This window comes from Babylonia areolata, chromosome 2, assembly GCF_041734735.1.
Source record: "Babylonia areolata isolate BAREFJ2019XMU chromosome 2, ASM4173473v1, whole genome shotgun sequence".
NCBI lineage: Eukaryota > Metazoa > Mollusca > Gastropoda > Neogastropoda > Buccinidae > Babylonia > Babylonia areolata.
This window is the reverse complement of record NC_134877.1, coordinates 50,907,054-50,925,867: the sequence shown is the minus strand read 5'-3', so window position 1 is coordinate 50,925,867 and position 18,814 is coordinate 50,907,054. Positions and strand designations below refer to the sequence as shown.

General features: G+C 45.0%; 1 protein-coding gene across 1 annotated transcript; it reads left to right on the top strand.

Annotated features, from left to right (window-relative positions):
* Positions 1–745: 745 nt before the first annotated feature.
* LOC143279488 (uncharacterized) lies at positions 746–16,238 on the top strand. Its single transcript, XM_076583536.1, has 4 exons — positions 746–902; positions 1,569–3,001; positions 10,943–10,996; positions 13,710–16,238. Exons 1-4 carry the CDS (start codon positions 836–838, stop codon positions 14,097–14,099), a joined length of 1,944 nt encoding a protein of 647 aa, XP_076439651.1. The 5' UTR covers positions 746–835; the 3' UTR covers positions 14,100–16,238.
* The last annotated feature ends 2,576 nt before the right edge of the window (positions 16,239–18,814 follow it).

Below are 18,814 nucleotides of genomic sequence, written 5' to 3'. Positions count from 1 at the left end.
TTTTTTAATTCTGTTAGCACCTTTACTAATATGACACATTAATGACTCACGTTATTGCTGCTGTGATCTGAGGTTAGTGGGGGAGTATTGTCAGTAAAGAGAAGCTACAGCGTTCGTTCCCTGTAGGAGCACTTGTGAATATGAATAGTGCACACGTGTGTGCAATATGTGTGTGTGGTGTATGGTAGTGTTCTGTCTGCACGCGCGCGCGCGCACACACACACACACACACACACACACACACTTTTTTTTTTCTCTCATCTGCTTGTCAGCTCTTCTCTTGGCTGGACGCCATTCCCATCGCTCTCGTTGCTCTCGTTCTTCTAGCCTCTGTCTCTTATTATTATCCCTGGTTCGTCACTCGCCCCATCCCACCGACACGTCCGCGCATTGTACGAGCTCCGTTATTTCCTTACCTTTCACCCAATGTTCCCTATTTTTAACCTTGTTTACAAACCTAGCAGTCGACCCCCTGCCTGACATGTTGATGTATCGGATATTGAAAGAACTTGGAACAAAATTGAATAGTAGATCTATGAGTATCATTTTACTTTGAAAGACTTGTAAAATTAAGGTTCATTCTTTTTTTTTTACTGAAAGAAATGAAAAGTCGAGATGTAGGCCTATCCTTTTACACTGAAAGACCTAAAAAAAAAAAAAAAAAAAATAAGAAGAAGAAGAAAAGGAGGAAAAAATATATAATTTATATACAGTATATAATAAAAACAACTATGTCCCCTAAGCATTCTTATTCAGTGTGTTGTACTGTTTCCCCATTTGGTCATAAATGTTACTGTTTTTTTCTTGAGTACTTATAAATGCAGATATTGTAAGCATGGTCTACAGTATAAAATTCTGCTTTGTGTTACAGGTACCAAGGGAAGGTGCCCTCCAGATTGAAGGTAGGCATCATTTGGTTACTTTCTGATGACTTTTTCTTTTCTTTCATACATTGGTTTATTGTTTTGTTGTTGTTGTTGTTTTCTTTATCACTATCACTCTCTTTGACTCCACGCTCTGTATGTGTACGTGCGTGTATGTGTTTGTGGATGTGTGCGCGCGAGCGCGCGTGTGTGTGTGTAAAAGAGAGAGGCAGAAAAATACTGATGTTGTGGGTGGAGACTTTTGCTGTTTGTTATGTGGAGAGCTGGAAAAACAACAACAAAACAACAGCAAGTTAAAAAATAACCACTAAAAACCACATGACAGAAGTGCCTTTCAAACATCCTCAGCCGACACAACTTAAATGTTATTTTTTACTGTACATGTTGCAAAAAGCGGGACATCTCCGCTGGAAAGCTGTATACAAACAGGCAGTAAGGGATGCTGGCAGTCCGGACAGCCAGTGACACGGTGCCGGACGGCTGACCAAGGTCCCTCCCGAGCAGGACCCTGTCAGGAAAGTTTTCCCTTGATTGATACAGGGCTCGGTGGAAGAAAAAGTATTGCAAATACCATTATGCATGTCAGTGAAAACTTTTGCTTAACAGTGGAGAAATTCTTATGTTATATCATCGCACTTTATGAAATGGAAATAAAAATCTTTATTTGCTAATCCTGATGTGCAGGGAAAAATGTGTGGATGTCCTGTGACGGGGAGGGCCGGGACCAGGAGGGGAACACCACGAGGGGTGAGAAGGGCACAGGAGGGAGCGGCGGCAACAACCCCACCACCACCACCACCCCCGCCACCTCCTCGCTGCCCTTCCTCCCGCCCCTCAACGACAACGACCGCCCGGGGCTAGCCTCTGCCTCCAGCAGGTTCTCCCCCCTGGGCAGCGGCTGCAGCAGCTTCTCGCAGACTCCGGGCAGTGGAGGAGGAGGACATCGAAGTCACCACCACCACCACCACCCTTTCCCTGTCAAACCCGTCGTCCGCTTCCGCAGCAACCTGAACGAGCATGGAGCTCGCGCGGACTACAGCGCCATGCGGGCCTTCGAGACCCCGCCCAAGAAGAAGCACTGCCGGTCGCTGTCAGTGCCGGCCGACAACCCTCCAGCACAAGGCATCAGCACCACCGCCACCCTCATCACTTGCACCAACAACAACAGCAGTGCCGCGGGGTTGAGTGGGGGTGCAGGGGTAGGGGTAGTGGGTGGTGGTGGTGATGCTTCCTCCTCCTCCTCCACCTCGCCCTTGGTTGAAGGGGCCAGGGTGTGGCGGCCCATCCCCATCACCGCCTTGACTGCTATCACCTCCGCCTTGACCGCCACCACCGCCACCACCACCGTCGGTAGTAGCAGCAGCCTCATGACTCAGCAGGCAGAATGTAGGAACGTGGTGGTCCCCGTGTCTCACTTCCACCACCCCCACCCCCACGACCACCCGGCGCGGATCCAAAGTGGCTTCACCGCCATCGGGAGCACCACCGTGCGTCTGCAGAGAGACTTGAGAGCTGTGTATGTGGGCGGGATTGGGGGGTTAGGAACAGGAGGGGGTGGAGGAGGCAGTGCACTGCCCATGGCGCCGCCTTCGCCGTTGAGCGTGGACAGCGGGCGGGACACCACCTCGGACCCCCACACCCCCCCTCCCCAGTCCCCTCCAGTAGTGCCCCCTCCCCGCCCGTCCTCCGCCACCAGCGTCCGCTCCCACAGTCACCTCCTCCACGGCACCGCCTTCACCCCCTCCTCCTCAGCCACCTCTTTCTCAGCCGCCTCCCCATCCTCCTCCTCCTCATCTTCCTCCTCGTGGTGGTGGACCAGTTCCCCGGGGAGGGTTCGTGGGGAGGTGCTGCAGTCCCGGAGTCTGTCCTGCGAGGAGCACATGTCCACGGACCTGCAGGGCTCGTCGACGGGGTCCACGCCCTGTGTGATGGGAGGGGGGGCTTCCTCTTCCTCCTCCTCCTCCTCGGGGGGTCCCTACTCGCCCCTGTCGCCGTGCCGGGGCGGCAAGATCCCCCGCTGCCACTCGCAGCCCTGCGTGCTGCACGACCGGCGCTGCGGAAAGAAACGGCGGCGTGACGCTGACCGGCCCACCCTGGACTTCCACAAGATGACTGAGGTGAGTGGGTGTGGATTATGGGTCAGCAAGCACAGTGAACCAGTTCACGTAGCAGCAACGTTGGTTGGTTTTGTTGGTTTGGTTTTTTTTTGTGTTTTTTGTTGTTGTTGTTGTTGTTTTGTTAGTTGTTGTGGCCATCGAACTTACAAATGAATATGATGGACACAGCACCACACCACACCACACACATACACACACAATTATGCGCCCTCTGCTGACTGTGTGTGTGCGTGTGTGGTCTTTTTGTCGTGTGTGTGTGTTTGTATACACACACGAACGCACGTACAAACGCTCGTACGCACACACACACATCCATCACACAACCATCAGTCTCGACTGTGCTGGACATACACACACACACACACACACACACACACACACACACGTGCGCGCGCTGCGCAGCTACTCGTACGAGAACGGAGGACAGAGCGATTCTCCGGGGGGGGGGGGGGGGGGGGGGAATCATCACTCTTCTCACAGCTTGCAGTGTCAATAGCTCCCCAGGGTAGAGGGGGGAGGGTGGTACAAAAGGACCCTGAAAAACATCACCGAAATCCTAGTATAGGAGCGACTCATAATGCAGAGCTACCGTGGGCAAGAGAAACCCCATCAGTGATGACATACAAATCATTTTCTTCATGGAATGGAAAAGCAGCTTGCACCAGAGAAAGTCCAAGGGAGAAATTGCGGACACTTCTGAAATCATCGATGCATGCCATGCATGGTACAGCGTAGTTAGAGGCCAAGAGAAATCCTGTCAGTGGTTGACTTACAGAACCGAATTGAGTGCTTGGGGGGCATCAGCAGTGCACCAGAGAAAGCGAGTTCAAGGGAGACTTCTACAACGTCTCTTGGACTGGAGCGGAACTTCAAACGACTGGCAGAGCGAAATCTGAGAACCTTCATATATAGCACACCATGCAGCAAGATAACATGTTTTGTTATTTCCTGTCAGACCTTAGTGAGCTGTACCAGCTGCAGAGAAAGTAGGAGTGAATTCTGACTGGACCCACCGATATATATATATATATATATATATATATATATATATTATATATATATAGAAAGAGAGAGAGAGATAAGCAGGTCAGTGGTTGTACCATGCTTTGAGGTTCTGGTTTCCCATCCTCTTCCTTTCGGGAGAGCAGGAGAGAGAGAGTAAGGAGAGAGAGGAGGTGGGGAGGCGACGCACAAGTCTTTTCCAGCTTTTGACGGATACCCATGAGAACGTGGATGATGGAATGAGGGTTGGGAAGAAGAGTGGTTCTTACACGCACGTACACACAGACACTCGCGTGCACACGCACACACACACACACACACACACACACACACACACACACACACACACACACACACGTAACAGAGGGAACCAACGACCGACCTACTGTTCAACCCGCGATACCCCATGCAGAGAAGGGAGCTGTTGTTGTCAGTTAATTCTTCTTTTTTTTTCTTTCAGAAGAGGAGCGTGAGTACAAGAGGCGTGTGTGTGTGTGTGTGTGTGTGTGTGCGTGTCAGTGTTTACCTCATGACCGGCCGACCCCATAACTGTAAAAGTGGTCGCGAGCAGAGAGCGATGGAGGGAATTGAACCAACGACCTAACTATAACTGTGTCAACAACAACACACGGCACCTACCCCCCTGCAGAGAGGGGTGCTATATAGTTCATAAGTCAGTCAGTTCCTGGGCTTTATATAATGTATATATAATAAGAGGAGTGCGAATACAAGAGGCGTGAACTGGGAAATCATTGAAGGTGGTGAGGAAGGTGAGAAGGATGGGGGACGATGTAGGAGGTGGGGGCGGGGAGGGTGGTGGGGGGGCGGGGGGGGGGTTAACCAGTAACGCCTGTAACAGATACCAGAGGGTAAAAAAACACGTGTGCGTCTGTGACCCGCAAAGTACTTTGATAGTAAGAGGAACACCATTTCCCATTAGCCCGAACCCCCTACCCTTTTCTCATCGCCTCTCTCTCTCTCTCTCTCTCTCTCTCTCTCTTGTCTGTGAGGGGTCATAAGGTAAATGTGGGGAAAGGAGAGAAATTGGGAGGGGGTTGGGTTGGGGGGTATGGACGTGAAGGGTTATTGAGATTGATTGGTCGCTGGGTTAAAAGTTTGTCAGCCAGGTACTTTTCTTTTTTGTTTGGAGAGGCATGGGGCATGCGTGATTGTTGTCCCTTGTCTATTTTCATTGCTTATTTTTCATTTCCTTTGGAATTTGTCCACTGTCTTGTCATGATCTCTTGTCGACTTGCTTACTTTATATTTATTTAAACATATATGCGCACGCACACGTACTCATGCATGCACACACACACTTGTGCACACAAAAGTACGGCATGCACACACACACACTTGCAGACACAAGCACACACACTCACACACACAGACACACACACACACACACACACACACACAGTGACACACACACACACACACACACACACACACACACACACACACACACACACACACACTTGCACATACATGCTCACAGATAGTGCACACACACCATGCACAAACATTCAAACACCACATGCAGCTCGTCTGATATCTATACTCTCTCTCTCTCTCTGAGTCTCTCTCTCTCTGAACTCTTTCTCTTGTTTTTCCTGTCCCCCACACCTTCACTCTCACCCCAGATAACCATGCTATCAGGGTGGTTTCAGCAGGCAGGCAGGTACATCATGGTGCAAAGTCACCATCCCAGACATGAACATTATCACCCATGAAACATCGCCAGCCATGTCACGCCTGGTTGAGTGGGTTACTGGTACAGGGATAGTAGCGGTATCCCGCGTTGGCCTCTGCCTGCCATCTCTCTTCTTGAGCATGTGTGGGGTTGCTGTGTAGGTGGGGAGGTGTGGGGGGTTAATAATATGATAGTAACTGCATCGATGGAACAGTTTTTTTGTTGTTGTTTTTCCCACACAACAGAGTGGAAGGGGAAGAACCAGGAACCATGAGACATGAGTGCTTCTCTGGGTATAATGTTTTCTCCTTGAATCTTCATAGACTGCTCCATTCTTAACATAATTATGAGTGTTATTTTATTTTTGTAATATTTCTGCACTGTATACAATTAAAAAAATTGATGAGTAGAGTAAGTGAAGGAAAGCTAGCACATGATACATGCATGCTCCCACACAGACACACTCATGCTAGTAACATACAAATGTAGAATGAATTATGGTCTCAAAATGATCTGGAACTAACTCTCCATTGATACTGATCTTACTAATCAGAAGAAAAAAATAAAACATGGTGGGAGAAAGCACTGAGTGTTCACACAAGATGATTATATGTTTACATTCAAACAGCAATATAATTTTTGAGAAAATTTAAGATAATGATATTAGTGAAAAAAGATTTTTTTTTATTCAGCCAAGTCAACAACCATCAGTCCATATGCCATGGAATCTTTCATGGAATCTCTGACTCTCACAGTGCCCCACCAGGCAGTAAAGTCACCATATTGGTGTAACTAACCCACCTCCTTTCTCCAGCTTTTTTCTTCTTCTTTGTTCTGTATCCCTGACAATATGCCGGCAGACGCCGCTAGGCTTTGTTAGGTAGCCCGCCCTGCAACCTTTGCCCTTCAGGGAATGTAGACAGGATTGATTGATCCAGTCAATGTATAACAGGTCTCCTCACTACCCCACATCAGGTAGGTATATATGTATAACAGCAGCTCCTGGAGCCTGGGGCTCAGCCCCTTTTTGTCTGCAATCAGGCAATGTCTACCATCTGTAACATCCTGAGACTTGCTTCTGTGAATGCCTTCAGGATGTGGAGGGAGTGAAGGAGGTGTGTGGGGGGTGGGGGAGATTTGGTGGATGGGGTGGATGTGTTAAGAATTCAGTCAGATTCAATGAACTGAAATACTGCGGGGCCCTGGTTGCCTGCCTAACAGCAGAAAAAAGTATGCATGAGGAAAATGATTTTTTTTTTATTAAGTGTTTCAGATTAGCTGAACATCTCTTGGGGTTATTTCGGAGTTCGTACACATTTGTGTGGTCTTCCTACTTTTTTCCGCCTTGATTGTTTATTGTCAGTTTACGTCTGCGCATGCCTAGTGATATGTATGCTGTGAGTGCAGTCGAGTGCAGTCATACTGTGTGGTGGGTTTAGAAGAGTGTTGTCCTTTGAGTGTGTGTGGTGGTGGTGGATAATTGTAGTGTTTGTGATGGGCACCTGTGTGTTCTGTTTGAGAGGCAGTTTTGTGTTAAAATGTGTTTTGGTTTAAATAATCTTTAATTGTTCAACAGTACACATGATGTTTTGTGGTGTAATAGTGGTGTGTGTGTGTGTGTGTGTGTGTGTGTGTGCAAGGGAGCACATGCACTTGTGTATGATTGCACAACGAGAAGCAGGCAACAGCTGCTGTCAAGAGTGTCATCTCTTCCTGTCTTTGACTACTGGGTGTTTGAAAGTACACAATTTCTCTCCCTTCTCCCTCCCTCCTCTCTCATTCCTCCATTTCTTCCCCCCCCCCCCCTCCAACCCCCCCCCTCTCTCTCTCTCTCTATTTCCCCCTGCCTCCCACCATTCCCCCACTGTCTCTCTCTCCCTGCCCCTCCCAGTTCCCCTTCCCACCCGTCCTTTTTTCTTTCTTACTTCCTCACCCAGTATAGAAAATATTCAGTGCAGGCACACAGTGTGTGTGCTGATTGGGTGATCGATCAGAGTTGGGTAGCCAGTCAGTGGGTTGACTGATGGACTGATGGCATGATAATATGACGCACACCACCGTCACCACAGCCACCGTGCCATAGCGGCTTTCAATCGCAGTTTGAATAGAAAATGGGCATTTGGCCAAATGGGATCCCGGCAGTAGGCTGCGCATGGGTGGATATTCAGGCCACGGGAGAAAAGAGATCTATGAAAATTTAAAACGAAGACTTGTTTGTATGTATATGTATATATATATATATATGTATTTATTTATATGAATTAGGCAGGTTGGTCATTCAAAGTTTTGAATTGTATACAGGTTTGGGATTGAAAATATCTCTGTTTCAAGGAGTTTGTGCACTTTATTGAAGACAGAAAAGATATTGCTGTAGTGTGCAGCGTGTGAACATGCAGGCAGGCACACATGTACATGTATGGACCTGGACATGGCAGACAGACACCTTCTAAAGACTATAACTGACTATGACTGATTTTAATGATTATGACACTTATGGGGGGAAAAAAAGACTCTAAATAGATCAAATGGATAGTGAAAGCCCAACACTAATTTCACACTGAAGTTGTACCCTGTCCCAGTTTTGCCTCTTTCTTTTAAAGACTACTGTTAATCACAGTTCAGTCTGATATATGTTAATATAAAGATTGTGTATGTGTGTGGGTGTAAAACAGTTGTGGTATACACCATACAGTACTGAACTTTCTGGCAAATAAACAATACTGCAATACAAAGGATGTCACAGCAGACATGGCAGTCCTCAATGTGTGTCCGTGTAGTGTGTGTGTGTGTGTGTGTGAGTGTGTTGTTTGTCAGTGAGAGAGGATGTGTGTTTGTTCATACATGCGTGTATGTATGACTTACAGAGAGTGTGAGTGTGCATGTGTGTGTAAAAAAAGAGAGAAAGTGCATGTGCATTTGCTGTCACTTCTTTCCATAGAGCCGTGTGTGCAATTTCTGGATAGTTGCAGTTATTATTACTATTATTATTGTTGTTGTCACTGTTGTTTTTGTTGGTATTATTACTGTTATTAAATTTATTATTATTTTCTTCCTTATGAACTTTAAGAGGTGACAAAGAAGGGCAGCACACAAATGTCATAAAATGAAATATAGCATAATATGGTTTTGTCAAATGAAAAAAGAAAATGTGAATATTCAGACAACAGCTGTATTTATCACTGTCAGTTTTGACAAGGTAATGGGGAGCTCAGTTGTGGCACATACACGTATTTTTACGCTACTTGGGAATGAAATGAAACAGTGTGGACATGGTGGTTAAGAAAGATTAATATATATATATATATTTTTTTTAATTCCTTCCCCAGTGTGAACTCACATGTATACATGTGGAAGCTGACATTTTACTGTGCCCCCCCCCTGTCCCCACCCCCACCCCTCCCACACACACACACACACAATGCAACACATCGCAATGCTATGCAACACAACACAAAATAGTAATAATTTAATTATAAAGTGCTTTTCCATATATAAAACATGCTCAACTTTGCTGTAAAATATATTATTAAAAAATTAAAATAAAAAATAAAAAAACACACACACACACACAAAAACTAACGTTTTAAAACATTCATATTAATACTGAAATGAATAACATACATGCATAACCCTGCACAGACTCTGCACAAACATTGTTGTTTCCTCACATAAACTTGCCCACAGCCCTTCATCATACCAACGAAGCCACAACGTATGATCAACAAGGGGGAGGAGGTGGGAGGAGGTGGGGGGCGACACGCTGCCACAAACTACTAGTATAGGAACACAGGAAGAACAATATGAGACCACAGTGTCCGTGTACAAGTCACATGGCTGGACGGACAACCCAGGTAGAAGGACAACCAGCCACAGTGTGTGTGAGAGAGAGAGGGAGACCCCTTTATGGCCCTCAAGTATGGTGGTGTGGTGTGGTTTGAGAATGTTTAACCACTGACCTGATAATCTGTGAATCAATACTCTGTGCACCACCCTACCCCAACCCACTCCGGTCTTAACCCCCCTCGCCCCCCCCCCCCCCCTCCTTGCCTCCCTCCTCATCCCCCCTCCCTCCCCCCCACCCCCAACACTTTCCCCAGCCCCTACTCCTTCCCCCATCTTCCGCCCCCTCCATCCCTCAGGGTTCAGCTCATGGATCACATCTCCTGCCCCTTCCCCCTCACAGTTCTACCTCCCACCCCTCCCTTCCACACACACACACTCGCGCGCGCGCGCACACACACTTCTTTTTTTTTCCTTCAGTCCTCCCTCTTCCTTCTCACTCTACCCATCTCTTCCCCTTGATCCTCCTAGGGGTTTGGTCCAAGGGAAGGAGAGTAAAATGGGGAAAGGGGGGGGGGGTGTTTGCAGTGGTTGTGACTTAATACGGTTGTGTCCAAAACCTTGTTGGTTGGTTCAAGAGGAAGAGGCTTTGTTTGCGTGTGTGTAGAAGAAAGCCTGAGGTCTGAGATCCAGTGTGCAGTGAAGTGACGGAAGAGTGAGGTGCTTTGCTGAGTAGTTGGGAAGCTGATTCCCTTGCTGTTGTGTTTGTTCTGAGGCCCAGAGAGGGAGGAGGGGTGGGTGTGGGTGAGAGCCAGTGAGATAGAAAGATGACTGGAGAGAGTGTTTTTTGTTGTTGTTGTTGTATTTTTCCCCAGGGAAGGTGTGTGTGTGTGTGCGTGTGCATGTGCGTGTGTGCACGTCTCATTTTTATCATGCCATGTTTGTCAAGTTTAAATAATTTTATGTTGTGCACATGCACACACTTGTGTGCTTGCACACACACACACACACACACACACACACACACACACACACACACACACACACACACACACACACACACCTCCTCCTCCTCCTCCTCCCCTCTGACCCCCCTCGCCCCCATGCCCCCCTCCCCCCCATCCCCTTCTGACCCACCCATTCACACCCTTTCCCCCTCCTCCAAACACCCCACCAATGGCATGGGTCAGACAAAGGTGACCCAAACAGCAAAGGGGAGTCTTCTAGTCCTGTGTGTGACATGGTATGTGAACCCAGCCCCATCCTTCTTTACCTCTATGCCCTCCCCCACCCCTCTGATTGGCTTGTATGTAAAGTCTTCATTATTGATGTTTGAATCTTGCAGGGAGATGAAGATTTGGAGGGGGCTGGGGGGTGAGATTTCTGAAGAGAGAGTAGTTAATAGACAGCTGAGTCATGTTTTGGAATAGGCAGCGTACTATGTTTGCTGTTTTTGTTTGTTTCAGACTGCATATTCTGGCAAACACATGTCCAGTATCACACCAGCTCAGGACATTCAGGTAAGAAAACTGTCAGTTGCAATGCAGTGTAATGCAATACAGTACAGTACAATACAACACAGTACAGTACAGTACAGTACAGTATTATACAATACAGTTCAGCTTTGTGCAGTGCAGTTCAGGAGAGTGGTGTATGGTTCAGGCCGGTAACACACAACAGTGTAGCACAGCACAACATGGCACAATACAATGCTTGCAGTGCAATATATAGATCACTGTTCGTAACACAGCATGGTAGCTCATTCTTTTTTGTTTTAATGTTGTATGTAATGGTTTGTATTCAGGATAGTAGGTTTAAACACCTACAACAATGTCTGTGTTCAGCATGTATAGAGGAGCATAAAGTTGTGCATAGTTCTTCTTAAACAGCAACTGAGGCAAAAGGAGAAGTACTCATGCCAGTTACTCACTGTGTGATGTTTATAATGACTTGTTTGCCAAGGATGAAAGTTGGACAAGAAGTGCACATATGAAGTGTGGATATACCCAGGTGGTCTTTCTCAGTCAAAAAAACAACAACAAAAACAATGATAATAACAGAAAAGGATATATATATATATCTGTTGGCCATTTCCCATAATCTTTGCAGGATCAGAACCTCACTAGCCCGTAATGGATGAATGAGTGTTGTAAACTAATGGGACACAGACCACACAAGCACTTGTGGTGCAACTGCAAGAACAAAGTTTCCAAAATAACTGCCATGGTGTGATGTGTGTCTGTGTGTGCATGTGTGTGCATGTGTGTGTGTACAAGGGAGAACTTATACAATACTTGCATCCCCTTCTGTTTGTGTTGGCCATTTGTGTATGCACAAAATATGACATACATGGGCACAATTTATCTGGATTATTTATCTTCAAAACATTATACAGGTTTATGCAAGCATTCACACAGATGCATGCATGGATAAACAAACATGTTTGCACATATGTGTGCAAGTGTACATACACACACACACACACACACACACACACATACACACACACACACATCTGTATTGACACATTCATTCTTGCACATACTCACCATAGGTGGATGTTGAAGTAAAATCTGAATGCTACACGCACATGCGCATGTGCACACACACACACACACACACACACACACACACACACACACACACTTGCACATACACACACACTCACAGACACACACACACACACACACACACACACATGCACACACTCAGAGAGAGGATTAGTGCAACAACAACAAAAGATTGGTGTTGTCGTTGTCACTATTTTAATTATTGTCGTTGCTGTCATTATTATTGCGTGCACAGTATGTACAAACTCCCATGTCCCTCAGCTAAGAATCCTGCAGTCTGTCTACCTGTCATTACTAGTGTTAATACATATTGATGAACTCACACATATATATCCCCCAGCCAAGTAAGCATTCTACAGTCTTATCTACCTGTCACATGGCTACCTGTAACTCTGCTTGGCTCAGCAGTCGTGCTCATTGACCTCAAACGTACTGGGTGAGGCTGATCCAGGGTGTGTGTGTACATAGGGAGGGCATGTGTTCAGTGTCCTGAAACAGGTTAGGCCCTGCCGTGAAACAGCCAGGTTGTCGTGGCTTTGACACCACACACCTGGGTGTGGTGAGAAAAACAAGCTTCGGCTTTTACAGCTGACTGCCTTTTACATCTGTCCACACACACACACACGCACACACACACACACACAGAGACAACCGAACACCAGGTTAAAACATTGACTCACTTTGTTTACACAAGTGAGTCAAAAATCATTTCAACTGGAAAGACGTTAAACTGAAGACACACACACACACACACACACACACACACAGAGCATGTATGTGTGCGTGTGTGTGTGTGAGAGAGAGAGAGAGAGATGCACATCAGTAGCCAAATGGTCATGTGTGTGACTAGAGAAGTGTGTGTTCACAGGTTCAGTTCACATACAGACTGGGAATTTTGCTTGCTTCCTTCCCACCCCCCTAGCCACCCCTTTCCACTTGACCTTGAGTGATTTTCAGAGTGCTAGTCATTTGGATGAGGTGATAAACAAAAGGTACTGTGTACAGCATAGACTTGGAACACACACACACACAAAAAGGACTCACGGCAAAAAAACAGGGCAACAAATGAGTTGTCCCTAGCGGAATTCTGTAGAAAGACCCACTTTGATAATAAAGCAAATACTCTTGCAGGCAGAAAAAAGGTGTGTGTGTGTGGGGGGGTGGGGGGGGGGGGGGGGACCTGCACTGCAGTGACGCACTCTCTCCAGGGAAAGCAGCCTGAATTTCACACAGATATTTGATGCGAGGAAAAGAATACAGAGCACACACACACACACACACACACACACACACACACATTCACAAAGGCACTCACAAACACTAACCTTTTGAGTGTATGATGTATTATGTTACTCTGGGTTTGTTTCATTTTTTAAATGTGTAACAGTCACTTCATTTACTTAATGATTTATTGGTTTTGTGGCTTTAAAAAAAAACAAAAAAACTTTTTTCCTTTTTTTTTTCAGTTGGCAGTGGGGAGAAATATTGACAGTTGATGAATAAACTTATTATTTTTCTAATTAAATTCTTTAAAAAAAAAAAAATTTTCAGTGGGCAGTGGAGAGGAACATTGTCAGTAACAAACAAGGAACCTTAAAGAATGTGTGCACCTCTCTTTCTCTGAAGCTAACCCCATCGCTGTTGGTTACTTTGTTGTTCACAGAAAGGGCGGTGGCGTGCTGACATGGACTACATGCGTGTGGGAGGCCTGATGCCCATTGCCAGCTCTCCCCGGGACACAGACCTCCCTGCCACGCCACGCCCCGCTGACCACGCCGCCCTGTCCACCATTGCTGACCTGGACATGGTGGCTTCCTCCGACCTCCCCCCCTCACCCCCTCCTGCCAGTGACATCTCCAGCGGCATCGACATCAGTGAGCCAGTGAAGCTCATTGGTGAGGAGGAGGAAGAGGAGGAGGAGGAGGAAGAGGAGCTGGAGGATCAGGAAGGGGGGAGCAACTGCGATTGCCATCGAGACTTGAGAAGGGGGGAGGAGGGTGCTGGATTGTTTCCCTTGACTGACCTGGACCTTGAACAGATCGAAAACCACTGATCCCACCCCTGTGTTGTGTTGTGTTGTGCTGATGAGAACAAGTCGGGGGGAGTTGTTTGGGGAAGAATCAGACATGCACTCCGGTTTTTTGGGGAGGGGGGTTGGGGGGGAGCAGGTGCACTTGGGGGGGTGGTAAAGATTTTTAGCTGTGTCTACAGGAAGGAAGAGGAGGGAGGAGGATATTTATGACAGTGACACACACAGGTAGTGGGAAGACAGTTCACCCTCCACCCTCCACTCCCCTCCCCAAAGTGAATTCCTGGCATGGAGCAGCGGCATTCATTGAAATGGCTTATGGAACAGAGGATGTGTTATGAGACAGATGATCGCAAGTCCCGATTCTGTGTGGCAACTGATTGATTATATGATATACATTACACATGAAAAAAGATATCACACAAACACGCATACACACATGCACATGTGCGCACACGCACACACACACACACACACACATGCTGTTGAAGATCGTCTGTCCTCCACTGGCCTTTTGTTTCCTCCCTCACTTCTGTCACTGCTCCTGTTCATGCCCTCTCCCTCCTGCTCCTGGTCACTTGGCAGCACCTGTGGAGCACAGTCAGACCACAAGATTCAACAGAAAGGAGTTCTGTTTGTGACGTGTAATGCAATGTGACACACCAACAGTTTCCAGAAAGCAGATAGAGCCTGTGCCATGATTACACACACATTATCAGGAGACTTACAGCTGTTTCCTGATGATGTATTTTTCATGTGCTTTTGCACTGTTCTTTCTCCTGTTATCTTTTCTTTCCCATTTTTTCCCCCATCTTCCTTTTCTGTCTCTCTCTTGTCTTGGTCTCACTCCATGACATGTCTATGACTGTGCCATCTCTTGTCTTTCTGCAGCTCTTTGTCTGTGTCAATCACTTACCCCCTTCCTCCTCCTCCTCCTCCTCCTCCTCCTCAGGCTGGTTAAAGGAATGGCCAGATTGTGTTACAAAGGGAGCCGACTCAGGGATGCTGTCCCCCTCTGCACCCCCACCATGGGGGAGAAAACAAGGATTGGACTGGCTGTTTCACTGTACTAAGTACTTCACACCATGTCTGCCCTCCTGTGTTTGTTCTTGAAGGAAAACACAGACTCACAAAACACACCCACACCCACACACACACACACACACACACACACACAAAAGAACAACAAAGAACTGAAAGCAGCTCATGATTGTTTAACGTCCTGCGAATACCTCGTTGACTTTGGTTTGCTCCCAGTACAAATGAGTACTTGAAGAGTTTTGATCCTCATGCTCTTGGGTGATAAGCATCTCACTTTCACCAAGGACTTAGATGTATCCATGCTAAAAACCCAGTGACTCCTTCCCCCTTCTGCCATCGTTGTCCACGAGAAGAATGGAACGGTTAATTAAAAGTTGATGATGATGATGACTGGACGTCATACATGTGTGTGTTCCCTGCCTTAAAAACAGTGCGAGAGACTGTGTTGTGGTGTGTCCAACGATGCTGAATCTGAGTGCTCCTCTGTGGGAGGGGTTTGCTTGCTTGGGCCTTGATGCTTGGATCTTGGACTTGGTTTTACTTGTGCACCTTTTTAAACATTCTTTTTCAATAGTTTGTTAAATCTGTGTTAGTTTTATGCTGGACGGTACAGAGTTGTTCATCTTTTTTGTTGTTGTTGTTGTTGCTGACTTGTGAACTGGTTAAAAAAAAAAGGGGGGGGTCATTGAGAATCATTTTGATGGAGAAGAAAATTTCAAAGCAAAAAAAAAGAAGAGGATCCTGTTCTCTGCCTGCCCAATATTAGGAAAAACAAGAAATGGGTCTTCTTTTTGCAGAGTATTTCATAGTAATTATTGTTTCCAGCTACCATTTCTGTGTCAGTAAGTCTCTTCCACCACCTGCCATTATAAAATTAAAGAAGCCAAAGTGATAAGATCAGGACTCATCCCCTGAAACAACACAACCTAAACTGACCCGACACCCAAGCCCTGAACAGTTTGAAGTCAAAGGCATCAGCCAATAGGTCATTAAATTCACTCTGACTAGTGAAACAGTGATAGATAGATATGTGTGAAAGGAAAAATGTTTATGGAAGAAAACTAAAGTCTAATAAAAGAAGGGGTATATGAAAATCAAACCTCTTCTGTTGTTAGTATCAGATTTCTTTTCTTTCTTTCTGTTTTTTCGTCCTCCAAATCAGATCTTCGTTTCATTCATATTCACTGTTTCAGTTGAAATCCAGTTCTTAGTTAGAGTTCAAGACAAATTCTGAAATGTTGTTGATGGAGAGTGAGAATTGCTGCGACAGACTCTGTTGGAGATTAGTCTAGAGCTTCAGAGAAAAAAAAAAGGTTTTTTTTTTTTGTTTTGTTTTTTGTGTGTTTTTTTTGTTTTTTTTTTAGATGATACTTTAAATTGGGGAAAACGTTTGTAAGAAAGTGAAGTACTTAGAACTGAAGAGGATAGAACTGTTTTCAGGAAAAACAAGGTTCATTGTGGCACCACTGTAATTCCTCTCCTCTTGTCATCTTTTTTTCTTCATCGTCTTCTTCTTCTTTTTTTTTTTTAACCAAGATCTCATTTGAACAATGTGTACTGTATTAGTTGTGAAAGGAAAAGGTTGGGGTACATGGGTGTAGTGTGGATAACAAAAGCACTGTATCAATGTTCTAATGCCATCAGTAAAAATCTTAGGCAGTGTAAAAAAGTGTTGCTGTTGATGAATTGTCACATTATTACTCCTCCATTTCCCATTTTCCTTTCAGTTTTTTTAACTGTTTGTATCCATTCCTTTGTTCTTGTTTTTTGTCACATTCAAGGAGCATGTCCCGTACATGTAGAGAAAGAGAGGGGTGAAGGGTGAGAGAATGAGAGACAGAGAAGTGCAAAAAACAAAGTAAGCATGTATAATTTCTGCGTGTTTTACACACTGTGGTTCAGGAGATATGTGCGTGAGCGTTGACATGTATGTGTTTGTGCTTATTTATTCCATATGTAACATATTTTCTGTCCTTTGCGCTTGCATTATTATAAACACACTTTTTTTCATAAAGTTCAGCTCAGTCCAGTTTCTCAAGGAGACGTCACTGTCTTTGGACTAATGCAGATATCTGCTGCACCACATCAAAGCAGATTGCTTGACCGGCAGCCTGACTCAGTGTGCTCAGTCAGGCCTTGAGGAATTAAACACACAAAAACACACACACACACACACACACACAAAAACCAAAACAATGATAATAACCAATAAATGAAAGAATAGGTTGAAGCATTGAGAAATATATACTTTGGATAGTTTGTGAGCTGGCATGATTTTGCTAAACAAGCTCAGAATAAAAACTTTTTGAAAGGTTGAATATCATTCCTTCAGGGGAAACAAGTTCACCAGGGTGTGTACGGTACTTTGGGTTAACATTCAAAGAAAGGAGAGCGGGATATTTTAGTTTAGTTGGGTTGCCTGTGTACGCCACCCAGCAATAAGCTAGGTGATAGGATAACCACTTGCCTTGCCAAGTTTCAATCAAAATGCAGTGAAGCTGATTGTACTTTCCATTTTTTTATCATGTATTTTTGAGTTTTAGATATCTAGACATTTTTAGTACAAACCCATGTATAGTGTCCGTATCTGACTTTTTTTTTTTAACTAAGAATATCATGTGGATGTAAAGTGGAAGATGAGTAATGTGTGCTTTAGTGTGTGTGTGTGTGTGTGTGACTGTCAAAGTGTGTGTGTGTACATACACTGTGTATGTCAATGTGCATCATGTATGTTTATGGACTTGTGTACACTGTGTGTGTGTGTGCGCATGTGTTTGTATACATACACACGTGTATGTGTGTGTGTGTTTGTAAATTGTATGTGTGCTGTTGTTGTTGTTTTTTTTCTTTTTGGGTAAGTCTTGTTATTGAAGTGAACTATGAAACGCTGGGTGAAAAAGAAAAAAGGAAAGGAAAAGCATTTTCCTTCTGCATCCTGTCTATTAAGATCCCACTTTTATTTCTTCTCTTCTCAGACCTATGAAAGGCAGTTGGTTCGGTTAGTACATGTGTATATGATAATTGGGCTTGAATGTCAAGTTCTGGGAAATGGCAGTTAAACTGACAATGAGGTGTTGAAAGAGTTACATAAGGGTCAACCTGATATATATGACCTTTTTTCTGTATAGAAGCTGTTATGCTATATATTACTGGGGTGCTTTTTGTACACAGCTAACACCCATGTTATCAGGATTTGGCATTGACCTGTGATATATCTGATGGTAGAGGGAAAGTACATCACTTCCTGTGTTAGGTTTAATCAATACATGTTGAGTGTCTGACCAGTTCTCAAGGAAAGCTTGATTTGTATCACATTGCAAGTGTGAATGTCAAGTTCTGTCTTTTTGTTGGTTGGTTTGTCTTATTGTTTTTGTTTTGTTCTGCATTGATGGAAGAGTTTGGTTTTTCAGCTGTGTGTATAAAATCCAATTAGTACAATATCAAGTTTTTTGTTGTTGTTTTTTTTCTTTTGGTTGCCCGCTGAGTTTGAAGACAACACACAAAAAATTGTTCATATTTGATTAAATTAGTCATTTACATCAGCGTTGGTTTGATTCATTTGTAATGTGTTCAAGATTCTTTGTCAGTTGTTTTTTTTTGGTTTTTTTCCCCCTTTTTTTTTAAGTAACTTGTTTTATCAACCAGTAAAAGGCGTAGATACTTTACTGTTTCAGCAAACTTATCAGGGTCTTTTCATA